Source organism: Chlorocebus sabaeus, chromosome 6 (genome assembly GCF_047675955.1).
Source record: "Chlorocebus sabaeus isolate Y175 chromosome 6, mChlSab1.0.hap1, whole genome shotgun sequence".
NCBI classification, from domain to species: domain Eukaryota; kingdom Metazoa; phylum Chordata; class Mammalia; order Primates; family Cercopithecidae; genus Chlorocebus; species Chlorocebus sabaeus.
Genome location: NC_132909.1, coordinates 45,364,973 through 45,381,520, shown reverse-complemented (window position 1 = coordinate 45,381,520; position 16,548 = coordinate 45,364,973). Strand labels below are relative to the sequence as shown.

At 51.3% G+C, this 16,548-nt stretch overlaps 1 protein-coding gene across 1 annotated transcript in view; it reads right to left on the bottom strand.

Annotated features, from left to right (window-relative positions):
* Window positions 1-16,548, bottom strand: part of UNC13A (unc-13 homolog A) — an 88,780-nt gene that overhangs the window by 32,354 nt on the left and 39,878 nt on the right. Inside the window, exons 13-25 of the mRNA XM_073016812.1 lie at window positions 14,695-14,773; window positions 14,099-14,170; window positions 13,619-13,838; window positions 12,255-12,482; window positions 10,986-11,127; window positions 10,690-10,859; window positions 7,678-7,793; window positions 6,211-6,374; window positions 5,350-5,500; window positions 4,672-4,740; window positions 4,268-4,357; window positions 3,919-4,053; window positions 1,079-1,212 (exon numbers count right to left, since the gene is read on the bottom strand). Coding sequence (XP_072872913.1) covers window positions 1,079-1,212; window positions 3,919-4,053; window positions 4,268-4,357; window positions 4,672-4,740; window positions 5,350-5,500; window positions 6,211-6,374; window positions 7,678-7,793; window positions 10,690-10,859; window positions 10,986-11,127; window positions 12,255-12,482; window positions 13,619-13,838; window positions 14,099-14,170; window positions 14,695-14,773 — 1,770 coding nt within the window. The remainder of the gene's footprint in view (window positions 1-1,078; window positions 1,213-3,918; window positions 4,054-4,267; window positions 4,358-4,671; window positions 4,741-5,349; window positions 5,501-6,210; window positions 6,375-7,677; window positions 7,794-10,689; window positions 10,860-10,985; window positions 11,128-12,254; window positions 12,483-13,618; window positions 13,839-14,098; window positions 14,171-14,694; window positions 14,774-16,548) is intronic.

Here is a 16,548-nt window from a genome sequence, read left to right as displayed (position 1 = left end):
CATCCTTCCATCATCCACTTATTTATCCATCCCTCTATCCATTCATTCACCCACTCATACAACTATCCACCCATCCATTAAATGACCCATCTATCTATTAATCCATCCACTTATCCGTCCATCCCTTTATCCATTTATTTACTCACGTATCCAGCTATCCACCCATCCATTTACTCATCCATCTGTCCATCCATCCATCCTTTCATCCACCCACACTTCAGTCCATCCAAATCCCTGATCTTAATTCCCTAATCAGGATATGTTAACACCCCAAAGCTTGAGTCCTCTCTAGCACTCATCTGGCGGATAAATAGAACAGAGTAGTCCATTCAGCTAACACAGATGAAAATGCTACAGACATATAAATCCACAAACGAAAACAGTGCACATATTCATACACAATACACAATATTGTATATAATATTGTATATTGTACAATATTGTACAATATTATATATTGTACAATATTATATATTGTACAATATTATATATTGTACAATATTATATATTGTACAATATTATATATTGCCATCTCAGCTCACTGCAAGCTCCGCCTCCTGAATTCCTGCCATTCTCCTGCCTCAGCCTCCCGAGTAGCTGGGACTACAGGCGCCCACCACCACGCCTGGCTATTTTTTTGTATTTTTAGTAGAGACGGGGTTTCACCATGTTAGCCAGGATGGTCTCGATCTCCTGACCTCGTGATCCACCTGCCTCGGCCTCCCAAAGTGCTGGGATTATAGGCGTGAGCCACCGCGCCCGGCCGAGCAACATTATTATTAACCTACACACACACACAAAATTATATACATATGTACACACTGTTATTCATGCAAATGAATACACACAAAATACATGTCTGATTATACCAGTGATTGTGAACATACACACAATTTTATGTTTCTGTTTGCAAATTGTACCCATATTTGAATTTTGCACAGGCACAATCCGACCCACAATTACCCCCAGGTGCACATTTGTGGAATTAGAGAAAATCACCTTGACACACAAGACACAAAGTTGTATACGAACACATGATGACACCCAGATAATTAAACTACACAGATACGCAACTCACTGGTTGAGGCAGGGAGTGTAGGAATTCTTGTCTTCCTCAATGATGGACACTATGAGGGTAATCAGCTTGGACCAGAAGTCAAGGTTCTTGATGCTGGGCCCCTGTTCCTCTGGGGGAACTTCCCCCTTCTTGGCCTGAAATGGGCAGTGGAGACCTCGGTTATAGGGGGTCCAGAGGTTGGTGCCTCCGTCAGTTTATTACTGAAGAACAAGAGGTTGTTGAGGAATGCATCCTATTAACATGTATATGGTTCAGGTAAGAAGTCTATATAGAGAGGAACTGAACTCATAAACTGGCCCAAACAGAGCTCATGTCAATGCAGCGAGATAAAGCTTAAGATTTTTAGACTCCACTCTAAAACTGAATGGAAATAAGTGAAATCAAATTTAGTTGAACAAATCCAGCTCCACTAAACCAAATGGAAATGAAATGAATGCAAATCAAGCCCACTTAGCTTAACGGAAATAAGTTCTTCCTCAGAGTGAAATCAATGGAATTGAACTGGGGCCAATTACGCTGAATGGAGTGCAATTCAACCTAACTAGATTGAATTAAACTCAAATGAACTCCATTGGATTGAACCTAATCAACTTGTCCAAGATCAACATCAACTCAAATCAAAATAATGGAAATAAATCAACTTGAACTGAACTCTACCCAAGTCAACCCAATCCGATTCTACCTATCTAAATCCAACCTCACATACGAAGGGCAATTCAACCCAACTTTCGTTAATCAATGGAAATGAGTGTAATCAGCGGAAATTAGCCCAATTCAACTCAATTCAACTGAAATCAATTGCATCTAATCTAACAACCCAGTTCATCCTAACGCAAGACAATTTAACCCAGTTGAGAACAACCTGACTTGACTGTAAATGAACTAAATGGAAATGAATGAATTTGTACTCAGTAAAACTCAGTGCAATCAACCAACTTGGTTCCGCTTACTATTTTTTTTTTTTTTCTTTCAAGAGACAGGGTCTCATTCTGTCACCCAGGCTGGAGTGCAGTGGTGCAATCATGGCTCAACATAGACTCAAACTCCTGGGCTCAAGTGATCCTCCCACCTCAGCCTCCGAAGTAGCCAGGACTACACGTGTGCCACCATACCTGGCTAATTTTTGTATATTTTGCAAAGAGAGGGTCTCGTTATGTTGCCCAAACTGATCTCGAGCTCCTGGCCTCAAGGGATCCTCCTGCCTCAGCCTCCCAAAGTGCTGACATTACAGGTGTGAGCCACTGAGCCCAGCCTGGCTCACTAATTTGTCAAGAACAATTTTAACTTAAGTCAACCAAATAGAAATAAATAGAACTAAACTGATTATGGTTGAAGTAAACAATCTAATTTAATCCAGTTCACCTCAACTCAGTTCAAATGAGAGCGAGACTGATTCCAACTCTAGTCAACTGAATGTAAAGGAACAGAATGAAATCAAATTGAACTGAACACAGCTTATGTATTATATCCTATCAGAACCTAGGTAGGGGCTGCCTCCAGTTCCCACAGCCTCCTGAGATCCCACTATCTCAATACTAACCATCCCTGTTTGTAAATTTCCAGTCCGTACATTTTTCCCTCATGATAGGCTATAAGCTCCTTACAGGTGGTGGCTCATGCCTGTAATCTCAGCACTTTGGGAGGCTGAGGCAGGAGGATCACTTGAGCCCAGGAGACCAGCCTGGGCAACATAGTGAGATGCCATCTCTACAAAAATACAAAAATTAGCCTGCCATGGTGGCGCATACCTATAGTCCCAGCCACTTGGGAGGCTGAGGTGGGAGGATCCACTTGAGCCTGGGAGGTCAAGGCTGCGGTGAGCTATGATTGCATCACTGCACTCCAGCCTGGGCAACAGAGTGAGACCCCATCTCAAAATAAATAAATAAATAAATAAATAAATTCAATTTAACTCAACATTTACTGAACAGTGACTGTATGCTAGACATAAATTTTTATGCCAGGCTGGGCATGGTAGCTCATGCCTATAATCTCAGTACTTTGGGAGGCCAAGGCAGGTGGATCATCTGAGGTCAGGAGTTCGAGACCAGCCTGGCCAACATGGTAAAACCCCGTTTTTACTAAAAATACAAAAAATTAGCTAGGCATGGTGGTGGGCACCTATAATCCCAGCTACTCAGGAGGCTGAGGCAGGAGAATCATTTAAACCTGGGAGGCGGAGGTTGCAGTGAACTGAGATCATACCACTGCACTCCAGCCTGGGCAGCAAGAGTGAAGCTTCATCTCAAAAAATCCATTTTTTTTATGCCAAACTCAACTATGCAGCCAAGTGTACTGAGTGCCTACTATATTTTATCTAAACTTATAGCTCACGGCCGGGCGCGGTGGCTCACGCCTGTAATCCCAGCACTTTAGAAGGCCGAGATGGGCGGATCACAAGGTCAGGAGATTGAGACCATCCTGGCTAACATGGTGAAACCCCGTCTCTACCAAAGAATACAAAAAATTAGCCGGGTGTGGTGGCGGGCGCCTGTAGTCCCAGCTACTCGGGAGGCTGAGGCAAGAGAATGGCGTGAACCCGGGAGGTGGAGTTTGCAGTGAGCCGAGATCGCGCCACTGCACTCCAGCCTGGGTGACAGAGCGAGACTCCATCTCAAAAAAATATATAAATAAATAAATAAATAAATAAATAAATAAATAAATAAAACTTATAGCTCATGAACTCTTCTCCCTAATCCTGAGATGTGGGTTAATGACCCCATTTTATAGAATAAGATACTGAGGTTCAGAAGAGTTAAATCCTTCGGGAAGGGGCAGTGCTGGGACTTAAGCCTGTGTGTAGTTGGCGTCACTGTTCCTCGACCCATCTGGAGTCTCACCGGGTCTGTCTGGTACTCCCGGCTGTAGAGTTCATGGCAGTTATTGAAGATGTACTCGTAGGTAGAATTAAGGCAGGCTTTCACACAATCCTTTACCACCTGACTGGCTCGGGGCGGGCTCTGGAGTTCTTGTACCTGAAGGGAGGGAGAGAGGCACAGGCGGCCACAGCTGTGACAGGAGGTCCCCAGGAAGTGACTGCAAGTCATTTTGGATTTAAGGAAATGAAGTGGTATGAAGGAAGGTTACTGAGAAAGGTTGCCACTCCCCAGGAGGAATGTCACTTGTCTTGGAACTGGGAATCCTAGAGAACCCTCCTTGGAGGGCAAATACAACTGGATCCTTTCCTACCTTCATCCGAAAGAAGGTGATGCTGGTGAGAAGGTCCACAGTGGATTTGAGGTCCTGGAGTCTCTCCGGGCTGCTGGCTGGGAAGTTATTCTGTGGGAAGCAGGAAGAGAGGTGGGGTTATGGAAGAAGGTTGGGGGAGGATGAGAGACTGCTTTTCAGGGGGATAAAAAGGCTTCCTGGTTTCAGGCTTGGGGTTGATTAGAGCACCTCGAAGCAACTGGGGATCTGCTTGGACGCACCAAGCACATTAGGGCAGGTAGTGCCCATGCAGGTGCACACACGCCGGAGGAACACACCGTACACGTGAAGATGCATCCTCCCATGCACACACCTGCTGGTAGCTTCCCCCTCCAGGCACACACACGTACACAGGGTGAGCAAATCCTCCTGCACGTGCTTCCTACCCGGTACATGGAGAGGTCAATCCGCAGGGAGTTATGCAGCTGGTCCAGGAGTTTCACGAAGCGCTCTTTCTGAGGAGGAAGGGGAGGAGGGAGGATGGATGGAGCAGGACATGGCCGCCATACTGGCTGAGCGCCTACTGTACACTAAGTATACCTCATCCACCACCCTTGTAATGTCCATTTCCATTCTATAGTATTCTTTTTTTTTTTTTTTTTTTTTGAGACAGAGTCTTGCTCTGTTGCCCAGGCTAGAGTGTAGTGGCGCAATCTTGGCTCACTGCAACCTCCAACTCCCAGGCTCAAGCAATTCTCCTGCCTCAGCCTCCCAAGTAGCTGGGACTACAGGCACAGGCCACCACCCCCGGCTAATTTTCTTTTGGATTTTTAGTAGAGACAAGTTTTCACCATGTTGGCCAGGCTGGTCTCGAACTCCTGGCCTCAGGTGATCCACCCGCCTCAGCCTCCCAAAGTGCTGGGATTACAGGCGCGAGCCACCGCGCCCGGCCTCCATTCTAAAGTAATCTACAGAGGAGTAAATGGAGGCTCAGAGACGGGAAGTGATGGGTGGAAAGTCACACAGCAGTCTGGTCTAGACTGGGGATCCAGGAGTCACATCAGATCTGACCGGCATAAGGTTGGGCTCGCCCTCATTCTCCAGTCCCAGTCCCCAGGACTGACCCCAAAGTTGGAGGCGGCGAAGCGGTCAGAGGCAGACACGTTGGTGGAGGCGGTGGTGTGCGCGTAGTAGGCATTGATGTTGGCGAGTAGGGTGCTCATGACGGCAGGCACCCCCGGGCACATATACTTGGAGGAGAGGCAGGCAAAGTGGCTGGAGAGAGGGAGCAGGAGGCACTGGGCCAGGGGTCCAGCTGGGATGGACCAAGATCCCCCCTAGAATGCCTCCAAGATAGCATCTGTGAGTGGGTCTCTGTCACCTCCCAAGCCATCCCCTGCCTGATTCTGTCCTTTGGGTCTCTGCATCTCCTCTCCCCTTCATCTTTATATTCATTTGAGTTGCTCTAACTCTGCTTCTTATTTATTTATTTTGAGATGGAGTCTCACTCTGTCACCCAGGCTGGAGTTTAGTGGCGCAATCCCGGCTCACTGCAACCTCCGCTGCCCGGGTTCAAGCGATTCTTCCACCCTAACCTCCCGAGTAGCTGGGATTACAGGCGCACGCCACTACACCTGGATAACTTTTGTATTTTTAGTAGAGATGAGGTTTCACCATGTTGCCCAGATTGGTCTTGAACTCCTGGACCTGGAGTGGTCTGCCCACCTCGGCCTCCCAAAGTGCTGGGATTACAGGCTTGAGCCACCATGCCCAGCCTCTATCTCTGCTTCTAACTCCTCCTTCTCTTCCATGTCACTCCAGGTGTCAACCACAATGCCGTCCTGATCTCCAGGGGAAATATGAACCCCCCCCCCCACCATGCCCACTTCCTCTCTGGATCCTCCCCCTGAGAATCCACCCCAGACCTGCCAGTGCCCACTTGGTGACCTCCCTCTTGTTTCCTGCACCCCAGCCTGCAGCCTCACGTCATGGCTTGGTAGATGGACTCAACGCCGTAGCGCATGGCAAACTCGTCCACAATCTCCTGGGCTGTCTCATCGTAGTAAACCTTCCAGGCATCGTCGCCCTTGGCATCCGGGATCTTCACAACCCCATTGTTCTGCACGTCGGTCACAAAGTGGAACAGGTTCTGCCACCATGGGAGAGAAAGTGTCATGGAGAGTGCCAGCGGTCGCCAGGGGTCAGAGGTCCCAGGGTCTGGGGCAGCTTACGTCATCCATCTGCCTGTTTATTCATTAATGCATTCATCTACTGTTTCATCCATCCACATACCCACTCATCTAACTACCCCAAATTTCACCCATCCACTCTTCCAACCTTTCAGTAGTTCAACCACACATCCATCCACCCATCCATCCATCCATCTCATACATTGATCCACAACTTAATCCACCTGTCCAATCATGCATTCTTCCATACAACTAACCATCCATCCACCCATCAATTTATCCATCCATCCATCTATTCCTCATCTGTCCACCAACTACTCACAACCATCCAGCTAAATACTCAGAAATTATGAACCCACTTGTCAATACTTGCAATAGTTCAACCATACATCCTTCCATTCATCCACCCACCCACCCACCCATTCATCCATTTGTCCATCTGCCTGTACATCCATCCATCCATCCATCCATCCATCTACCTATCTACCCATCCGACTATCAACAAACTCACCTATCTACTCAATCTTCCTTCTAATAACTCAACCACACTTCCATCCATCCCATCCAATACATCTTTGCTATCCTGCTCATCCAACATCTCATCTATCCACCCATTCAACCATCTATCCATCAATCTATCTATCCATTCATCAAGTTATCCATCCATCATTCATCTATATCCATCCATCATCTAGCAATTACACCCAAATTCACCCTTCCACACATCTATACTTCCAATAGTTCAATCACATATCCATCCATCTGATCATCCATCCATCACCCATCTAGCCACAAATCTACCCACTCATCCATCTATCCATCCATATACTCACCCATCTCTCCATCCATCCTTTTATCTACTCATCACTCATTCATCTATTCAATCATTCATTCATTCACCAGCGTTCATTCAACAAACTAGTTCCTGGGGATACAGTTCTTTCCAGGAACCCCAGGCAGCTGGAGGAGACATACCCAGACACAAACAGCCCAATCCTCAGTGGTTAGGGCTGGAATAGAAAGAAGAACCTGATGGTGAGTAGTGAGAGTCAACCTGGAGGCCAAGGAGGGCTTCTCAGAGGAGGTGACCCTGAATCTGGACCCTGATGAATAGTGAGGAGTTTTCCAGGTAAAGGGAATGGCATGGTGGGCAGTTTCAGAAGGCCAGGAGAGTGTGGATAGTGTGGCCAGAAAGAGGAAGAGCCGGGCAGGCAGGAATGGTGAGTGGAGGTGGTATGAGAGGGGCCAAGCAGTGAACCTCACCTCATGCAGACAGGTGTACTGGACATGGTATGGGGCCACCTTCTCCTCGCCTTTGATCTCCACACTGATGTGGAGCCGGATGGCACCCGACACAGCAGATTTGTCAGTTCGCTTGTCTGCAGGGCAGAAAAGGATGACAGCGTCAGAACTTCCCACTGCAGCCGTGGGCAATTTTTTTTTTTGAGAGGGGTCTTGCTCTTGTCGCCCAGGTTAGAGTGCAGTGGGGCGATCTCGGCTCACTGCAACCTCCACCTCCTAGGTTCAAGCGATTCTCCTGTCTCAGCCTCCCGAGTAGCTGGAATTACAGGTGCCTGCCACCATGCCTGGCTAATTTTTGTACTTTTGGTAGAGACGGGGTTTCACCACGTTTGCCAGGCTGGTCTCAAACTCCTGACCTCAGCTGATCCACCCGCCTCAGCCTCCCATAGTACTGGATTACAGGCATGAGCCACTGCGCCCGGCCAGCCGTGGGCAATTTTTTTTTTTTTTTTTTTGAGATCCGTCATCCAACTAATTTTTTATTTTTAGTAGAGACGGGGTTTCACCATGTTTGCCAGGCTGGTCTTGAACTCCTGACCTCGGGTGATCCGCTCGCCTCGGCCTCCCAAGGCAATTTTTAATAGATGCATGATTCTGTAGTCCTCCCAGACTTCCGGAAGCTAAGGGCTTGGTGTCTCTCTTCTGATTGGCTCCCTAGGCTTGAGTCTCCCCGCTTAGGCTAGAATTCCTTAAGCCCTGTCTCTCCCTTCAAACAAGGATCCCAGACCTTGCTTCCTCAGATCAAGTTCCTGGGTAGGTGCCTCTCTCCTTAGACTAACAGCCGTAGGCCCTGCTTCTTTCCCAGTCTGAGCTCCCAGGCCCTGCCTCCCCCATCAAATCATGCTCCCCAGAGACTACACATCTTAGACACGGTTCCTGGGTCTGTCCCTCTCTCCTCAGACTAGGACCCCTGGTCTTTTCTCCCGCCTCCCCCATCAGAATGGGACAGCTAGATGTCCTCCAACCTAAGAGGTTTCCAGACTCTGCTCACCTCTCTCAGGCTGGGTCCTTTCTACCCCCTCAGGTTAGGCTCATACACCCCACCTCCTCCATTAGATTGGACTCCCCAGATTCTACTCAACTTCTTTTTGAGACAGAATCTCACTCTATCGCCCAGGCTGGAGTGCAGTGGTGCAATCTCGGTTCACTGCAAGCTCCGCCTCCCGGGTTCACGCCATTCTCCTGCCTCAGCCTCCTGAGTAGCTGGGACTACAGGCGCCCGCCACTGCACCCGGCTAATTTTTTTGTGAGATGGGGTTTCACCGTGTTAGCCAGGATGGTCTTGATCTCCTGACCTTGTGATCCGCCTGCCTCAGCCTCCCAAAGTGCTGGGATTACAGGCGTGAGCCACCGCGCCCGGCCTCAACTTCTTTACACAGGGTTCTTGGATCTGTAGCAGTCATCTCAGATTAGGATTCCCAAACAATACCTCCCTCTTTAGACTGGATTCTTTTCTTGTGGTGGGGGGGTCTGGGGCACACAGAGTCTCGCTCCGTCACCCAGACTGGAGTGCAGTGGCATGATCATAGCTCACTGCAGCTTCAACCTCCCAGGCACAAATGATGCTTCTACCTCAGCCTCCCAAGTGACTGGGACTACAGGCATGCATCACCACACCCAGCTATTTTTTTTTTTTAATGGAGACAAAGGCCTTGCTGTGTTGCCCAGGCTGGTCTCGAACTCCTGGGCTCAGGTGATCCTCCCATCTCAGCCACCCAACCAATGTGTTGGGATTACAGGTGGGAGCCACCATGCCCAGCCTGGATTCCATTTTTTTTTCTTTTTTTTTGAGACGGAGTCTCCCTTTGTTGCCCAGGCTGGAGTGCATGGCTTGATCTCGGCTTACTGCAACTTCTGCCTCCTGGGTTCAAGCGATTCTCCTGCCTCAGCCTCCCCAGTAGCTGGGATTACAGGCATGTGCCACCATGTCCGGCTAATTTTTGTTATTTTTAGTAGAGACAGGGTTTCGCCATGTTGGACAATCTGGTCTCAAACTCCTGACCTCAAGTGATCTGCCTGCCTCAGCCTCCCAAACTATTGGGATTATAGGTATGAAACACTGCACCCGGCTATATTTGTTTTTTGAGAAAAGGTCTCTTCCCCGGGCTGGAGTGCAGCAGTACGATCACAGCTCGCTGCAGTCTTCACCTCTCAGGCTCAGGTGATCCTCCCACCTTAGCCTCCAGAGTAGCTGGGACCACAGGTGAGTATCACCCTGCCTAGCTAATTTTTGTATCTTTTATAGAGATGGGGTTTCACTATGTTGCCCAGGCTGGTCTCAAACTCCTGGACTCAAGTGACTGGCCGCACCCAGCCTGGATTCTTTTTTTTTTTTTGAGAGTGAGTTTTGCTCTTGTTACCTAGGCTGGAGTGCCATGGCATGATCTCAGCTCACTGCAACCTCGTCTTCTTGGGTTCAAGCGATTCTCCTGCCTCAGCCTCCCGAGTAGCTGGGACTACAGGCACCCAACACCACGCCAGACTAATTTTTATATTTTTAGTGGAGACGGGGTTTCACTATGTTAGCCAGGCTGGTCTCGAACTGCTGATCCGCCTGCCTTAGCCTCCCAAAATGCTGGGATTACAGGTGTGAGCCACCATGCCTGGCCCCAGCCAGGATTCTTAAAGCTCAATCTTCTTTCTTAGATTTGGTTCCTAGGTCTCTGTCTCTCCCCTCAGACTAGGATTCCCAGTTCTTGCTTCTTGCCTCCCCCATTAGACTAGGACATGGAGATTCTGTCCCTACCCTCCCTTCTAAGCTGAACTAAGAGGTTTCTGGGCTCTGCTCACCCTCCTGGCATGGGTGCTTCCTGCTCCCATCATATTGGGCTCCTAGACCCTGGCTCCCCCATCAGATTATGGTCCTTGACCAAACTCCTCCTGAGAACGCATCTCTCCGCTCTTCATGGGCTCCAGTTCTGGCTGGATCCCTGGGACCCATCCCCACCCCCTTCAGAACCCAGCTTCTCTCACCCAGGTTGTACCACACGTCCATCTCGCCGCTGAGCGTCCGCACCTCAATGATCGTCTGCCCCAGGAAATCATCAGATTCCCTCTTGAACCTCTGTTTCACGCGGGATTTGATGTCATCATCCTCGTCCCAGACGCGCACCTTGATGCGGTCGGAGGAATTGTGACATTCACTGTGGCAGGAGGAGGAGGCAGAGGCGGGGGTCAGGCGGCCAGTGTGAGTCCTGCGCTTGGAGCCCTCTTTTGGCTGCCCCAGCAGGGTGTCCCACACGGGACCAAGGACCTAGCCAAGCACTTACAAGTGGAAATTCTCCTCCCACACTGGGTTGAGGTTCCCATAGATGGTTTTTGTCCGTTTCTTGGTCTTCCCGACCTGGACGGTGACGTAGGGGTCACTGGATCCCGTCTTGTCCTTTGCCTGCAAGCCCTGCGCGCAGACCACTGGAAGACACAGAGGGTACACACAGGTGTGCACTCTAGGAGCGAGGCATGCTGGGAGCAGTCACTGCCACATGCTACAGGCCGATAATTGGGACGCCTGCAGCATGGCTGGAGAGCAATGGCAGGGCATGCTGGGCAGAGAGGCTTTTTGTTTGTTTGTTTCTGAGACTGAGTTTTGCTTGTCACCCAGGCTGGAGTGCAACCTCTGCCTCCCAGGTTCAAGCAATTCTCCTGCGTCAGTCTCCCAAGTAGCTGGGATTACAGGCACGTGCCACCGCATCCGGCTAATTTTTTTGCGTTTTTAGTAGAGATGGGGTTTCACCATGTCGGCCAGGCCAGTCTCGAACTCCTGACCTCAGGTGATCCACCTGCCTCAGCCTCAGCCTCCCAAAGTGCAGGGAGGGAGCCCCCAACCCATGAAGGATGGGAAGGTGCCCCAGCTGCCTTCCGCATGGGTAGGACCTCTCTCAGGTGTGAACTCTCTGAGGTCAGACACTCACAAGAACCCATTGTCCCCCGATAGCTCCTGCTCCTTAGCGCCCCCTGCAGGGTGCCTTCCCTTCCTGACTCACCACCCCAGCTCCATCCTGGGGTCACCCACTGGATAACCCACATACCCTGAAATCCTCATCCTGGGGTCTGTTTATGGGGAAACCGACACGAGGCTGGGTGTGGAGAAATGCCAGTATCCTTGCCCCTGAGTGGGGTCACACTGAGCTGCATGCTGGACGTTGTCCCCAGTGGCCCCAGGATGAGCTGAGCCCGTTGCCCATAGCATTGTCTGCTCAAGGCATCGCCTTCAGGACTCCTTCCATCCCTGTCTCAAGTCCTTGCCCCTCACCAGGACTTTCTGGGGTCACTTTCCAGATAAACTATGCACCCTCAATTCCTCTTCTTGGGGTCTCACTCTGGAAGGCACCATCCAAGACACACCCAGATACAGTGCCCTGAACAGGCGTTTGGAGGCACGCATGTCCCCCCATATACGTGCACATGCGGAGATGGGATGGAATGCACGACACTGAGTGCATGCCGCAAAGGAGAGGGACCCGGCCATGGGACAGGGCATGAGACAGGTCTCAGAGGGTGGAGAAGGAGGGTCCCTGTGGGGGCCCACGTCCCCTCACCGGTGATGCTGATCTTGGCGGACCACTTGGACGTGCCGTCCAGCACGCTCTGCTTGACCGCCTTCATCTGCTGCGTGTGCGCCGTCTTGGTCACCGCGAAGATCTCCTGGATGAGCTCGAAGATCTCGGGCTTGTTGCGCTCCCGGATCTTCATGCGGTCCTTGAGCACCATGATGATGTTCTGCGTCCGGTCCTCCGCCCCGTGCTTGGAGCTCTTCTCCGCAGCCCCTGAGGACGCCCGAGGCCGGCGCTGACCCCAGCGCCCCTGCCTAGTGGCTCCTCACCAAGGTGAGAGCTCCGCCCCCACTCATCAACTGCGGGAACTCAGGTGTCACCCCCTGAAGCCGGTTTCCTACCTACTCTCTGTACCTCCCACCCATACCCTTCACCTTTCACCTCCTCTCGGAGCCATGCTCCTCTGAGTCCCCATGTCCCTTCTCTGCCCCCCACCCCTTGGAGTCCCCACAGGTTTTTGGAGCCCTACCCCTCTAAGGCGTCTTCCCTAAGCCCGACTCCTCTGAGTCCCCGCCCCCTCTCTGCGTCCCACCCCTCTGAGTCCCCGCCCCCTCTGCGTCCCACCCCTCTGAGTCTCCGCCCCTCTCTGAGTCCCACAACTGTGAGTCTCCGGGCCCCTCTGGGAGTCCTAGCCCCCTCTGAGTCCCACCCCTCTGAGTCCCTGCCCCCTTTCTGAGCACCACCCCAACTGAGTCCCCGCCCCATCTCTGAGCCCCACCCCTTTGAGTCCCTGCCCCCTCTCTGAGCCCCACCCCTCTGAGTCCCCGTCCCCTCTGAGTCCCACCCTTCTGAGTCCCGCTGCCTGTCTGAGCTCCACTCCTCTGAATCCCCTCCGCATCTCTGATCTCCACCCCTGTGAGTCCCCTCCACATTTCTGAGCCCCTTCCTTCTCTGAGACCTCTCCCTTTCTCTTGGTCCCACCTCCTCTGAGTCCCCTCCCCCTTCCAACCCCCCTCCTGCACAGTCCTCTAGCAGTCTGAACCCCTTCCCTCTCTGAGGCCCTCTTCCTCTCAGAGCTACCCCTAGCTAACCCATTTTATCCAGGGGAGCTGCCTCTTCTCACTAAGCCTGTCCTTTGCAAAACCCAGCTAGTCCCTGAGCCCTGCCCCACTCCTCTCTGACACCCTCCCAGTTTCTTTCCCCATCGCTCAACCCCCTAGCCCTGCCCCCAGAGAGTCCTGCCCCTTTAACACCACCCCCCAGTCCCTCCCCTGCCTCACGACGCCCCGCCCCTTGCCCCGCCCCATGGTGCCCTACCCATCGCCTTGCCCCTTCAGCCTTTCCCCGCCATGCAAGCCCTGGGGCTCCCCACGCCAACCCACGACCCTGCGTTCAGGCCCTGCGCTCACGCTGCAGGCAGTCGGCGTTGAGCAGGTCCTGGCACTTTTCGTGGCACTTGACACCACACTCCGTGCAGCGCATGCCCTGCCTCGCGATGCCCCACAGCAGCCCCTCGCACTCGTAGCAGTAGGTGGGCGTGGTGGCCGTCCACACTTCGAAGTTGTGTGGCGTCGTGCACGAGATGGGGTAGATTAAGGCTTGCAGGGTCTTCTTGTAAACGTGGTTTTTCTGCAGGGAGGGAGGGGATGCGGTTTGTAGGGGCTAACCTGGCGCTGTCCCTGTCCTCCCCCACTCTGCCCCAGCACTGAACGCGTTAAAGTTCCAGCCCCTCCCCTGCCTCCACGCTGTCGGAATCCGCGCTGCCTTCTGCCAGTCTGTGTCACACACACACCCCTCCTCTTCCCAGGGACCCACAGAGGCTTGGACAATTCCAGAAGCTCCCAGCCCAGTCCATCCCTGACCCGGGCAAAAAGGGGTGCCCCACGCACCAGCTCCTCGTTGTTCAACGTGCTGGAGGCCAAGGCCGAGGTGATGCCCGCTTTCCTGGACTGGACCAGGGACTAGGGAGGTCACAGAAGAGGGAGTCGGGGGGTTGACATCCATGAGATTACCACCGGAAGAGTTCACAGCCACAGATGGGGCCAGCAGCCACATTTTGAAGCCACAACCGCAAATTGAAAACAAGTCACCAAGAGCATCCAGGCCAGACCCAACAAAGAATTAGGAGGTGACAGAGACTTTGAGTTAGAAGGGACCCTGGAGAGTGAGCAGCCCCACAAACCTGACTCACAGCATGCAACACAGTGGGACATGGCAAGGTTCCCCCAGAATCCATGAATTGGGGGCCTGTTAGAAGATCCCAGTTGGGGAGTTTGGGGAGAAGACCCCAAGGGGCCCATGTCGTCATCACTCACCATGGCCTGAAGTGTCCATGCAGCACGTGGGGGTAGAAATCAGATTACATTAGTCTCAGAGAATTCTTAGCTAGCCCCCAACCCCAGGTTGACCATGGGCAGTTCTGCAGGTTGTGTACTGCTTATAGCAGGACTGCTCTGCTCGGGGAGTAAAGGACGAGGGTGCTTACCAGGTCGCTCACGAGTGGGATAGGTTTCCTCTTGCGGATGTCTGGCATGCTGTCGATGATGATGAGACCACCTCCTGGGCTGTAAGACACAGAGGGACATTGAGGGCCCAGATGTCCCTATTCCTCACAGAGACATCACTCGAGCCCTGGAGAGAATACTCAACCTTCGCAGGTGTTAAAGGGTTGAATTGGGTCCCGCAAGAAAAAGATATGTTGATGCCCTAACCCCCACTACCTCAGAAGGTGACTTTATTTGGAAACGGGGTTGTCGGAGATGAATTAGTTAAGATAAGGTCATACTGGAGTAGGGTAGATGCTTAATCTAATATGACTAGTGCCCTTAGAAGAAGAGATACATGGGGAGAAGGTGGCTGCATGACGGCTGAGGCAAGGAGTGACATATCTACAAATCAATACTCGGTGGCCAAGGATTTCAAGCAAACTAGAAGCTAGAAGAGGCAGGGGAGGAATTCTCTTCTACAGATTTCAGAGGGAGCGTGGCCCTACCAATGCCTTGATTTCAGACTTCTGGCCTCCAGAACTGCGAGAGAATACATTGCTGTGGTTTTAAGCCTCCCGGTTGTGGTACTTTGTGATAGCAGTCCTAAGAAATGGAGACACCAGGCCTCAACCTCCTCATCTGAAAAATGGGCAGATGATGTAGTTGCCCACCTTGAATGAAAACGTGAATTAAGGCAAATCTAAATAATATACTAAAATATAAATGAGGCCGGGTGTGGTGGCTCACCCCTGTAATCCCAGAACTTTGGGAGGCCGAGGCAGGTGGATCACCTGAGGTTAGGAGTTCGAGACCAACCTGATCAACATGGTGAAACCCCATCTCTACTAAAAATACAAAAATTAGCCTGGCGTGGTGGCACGTGCCTGTAATCCCAGCTACTCAAGAGGCTGAGGCAGGAGAATTACTTGAACCCAGGAGGCAGAGGTTGCAGTGAGTTGAGATCGTGCCACTGCAATCCAGCCTGGGTGACAGAGTGAGACTCTGTATCAAAAATAAAATAAAATAAAATAAAATAAAATAAAATAAAATAAAAAATGAAACCTTTATTGGCTCACTGCAACCTCTGCCTTCTGGGTTTAAGCGATTTTCCTGCCTCAGCTCCCCAAGTAGCTGAGATTACAGGTGCCCACTACCATGCCTGGCTAATTTTTGTATTTTTAGTAGAAACAAGGTATCACCATGTTGGCCAGGCTGGTCTCGAACTCCTGACCTCAGGCAATCCACCCACCTTGGCCTCCCAAAGTGCTGAGATTACAGGCGTGAGCCACCGTGCCCAGACTTCTTTTGAGACAAGATCTCATTGTGTCACCCAGGCTGGAGTACAGTGGCACAATCACGGCTCACTGTAGCCTCCACCTCCTGGGCTCCAGCAATCCTCCCACCTTAGCCTCCTGAGTAGCTGGGACCACAGGTGTATGCCACCACACCCAGCTAATTTTTTTTTTTTTTTTTTTTTTAAATGGAATCTTACTCTGTCGCCCAGGCTGGAATGCAATGGCATGATCTTAGCTCACTGCAACCTCTGCCTCCTGGGTTCAAGCAATTCTCCTGTCTCAGCCTCCCACGTAGCTGGGATTACAGGTGCCCACCACCACACCTGACTAATTTTCTGTATTTTTAGTAGAGATGGGATTTTATCATGTTGGCCAGGCTGGTCTCAAACTCCTGACCTCCGGTGATCCACCCGCCTCGGCCTCCCAAAGTGCTGGGATTATAGGCATGAGTCACTGCACCTGGCCCACACAGAGCTAACTAAAAAATTTTTTTTGTAGAGATGGGGGTCTCGCTATGTTGCCCAGGCTGGTCTTGAACTCCTAGCCTCAAGTGATTCT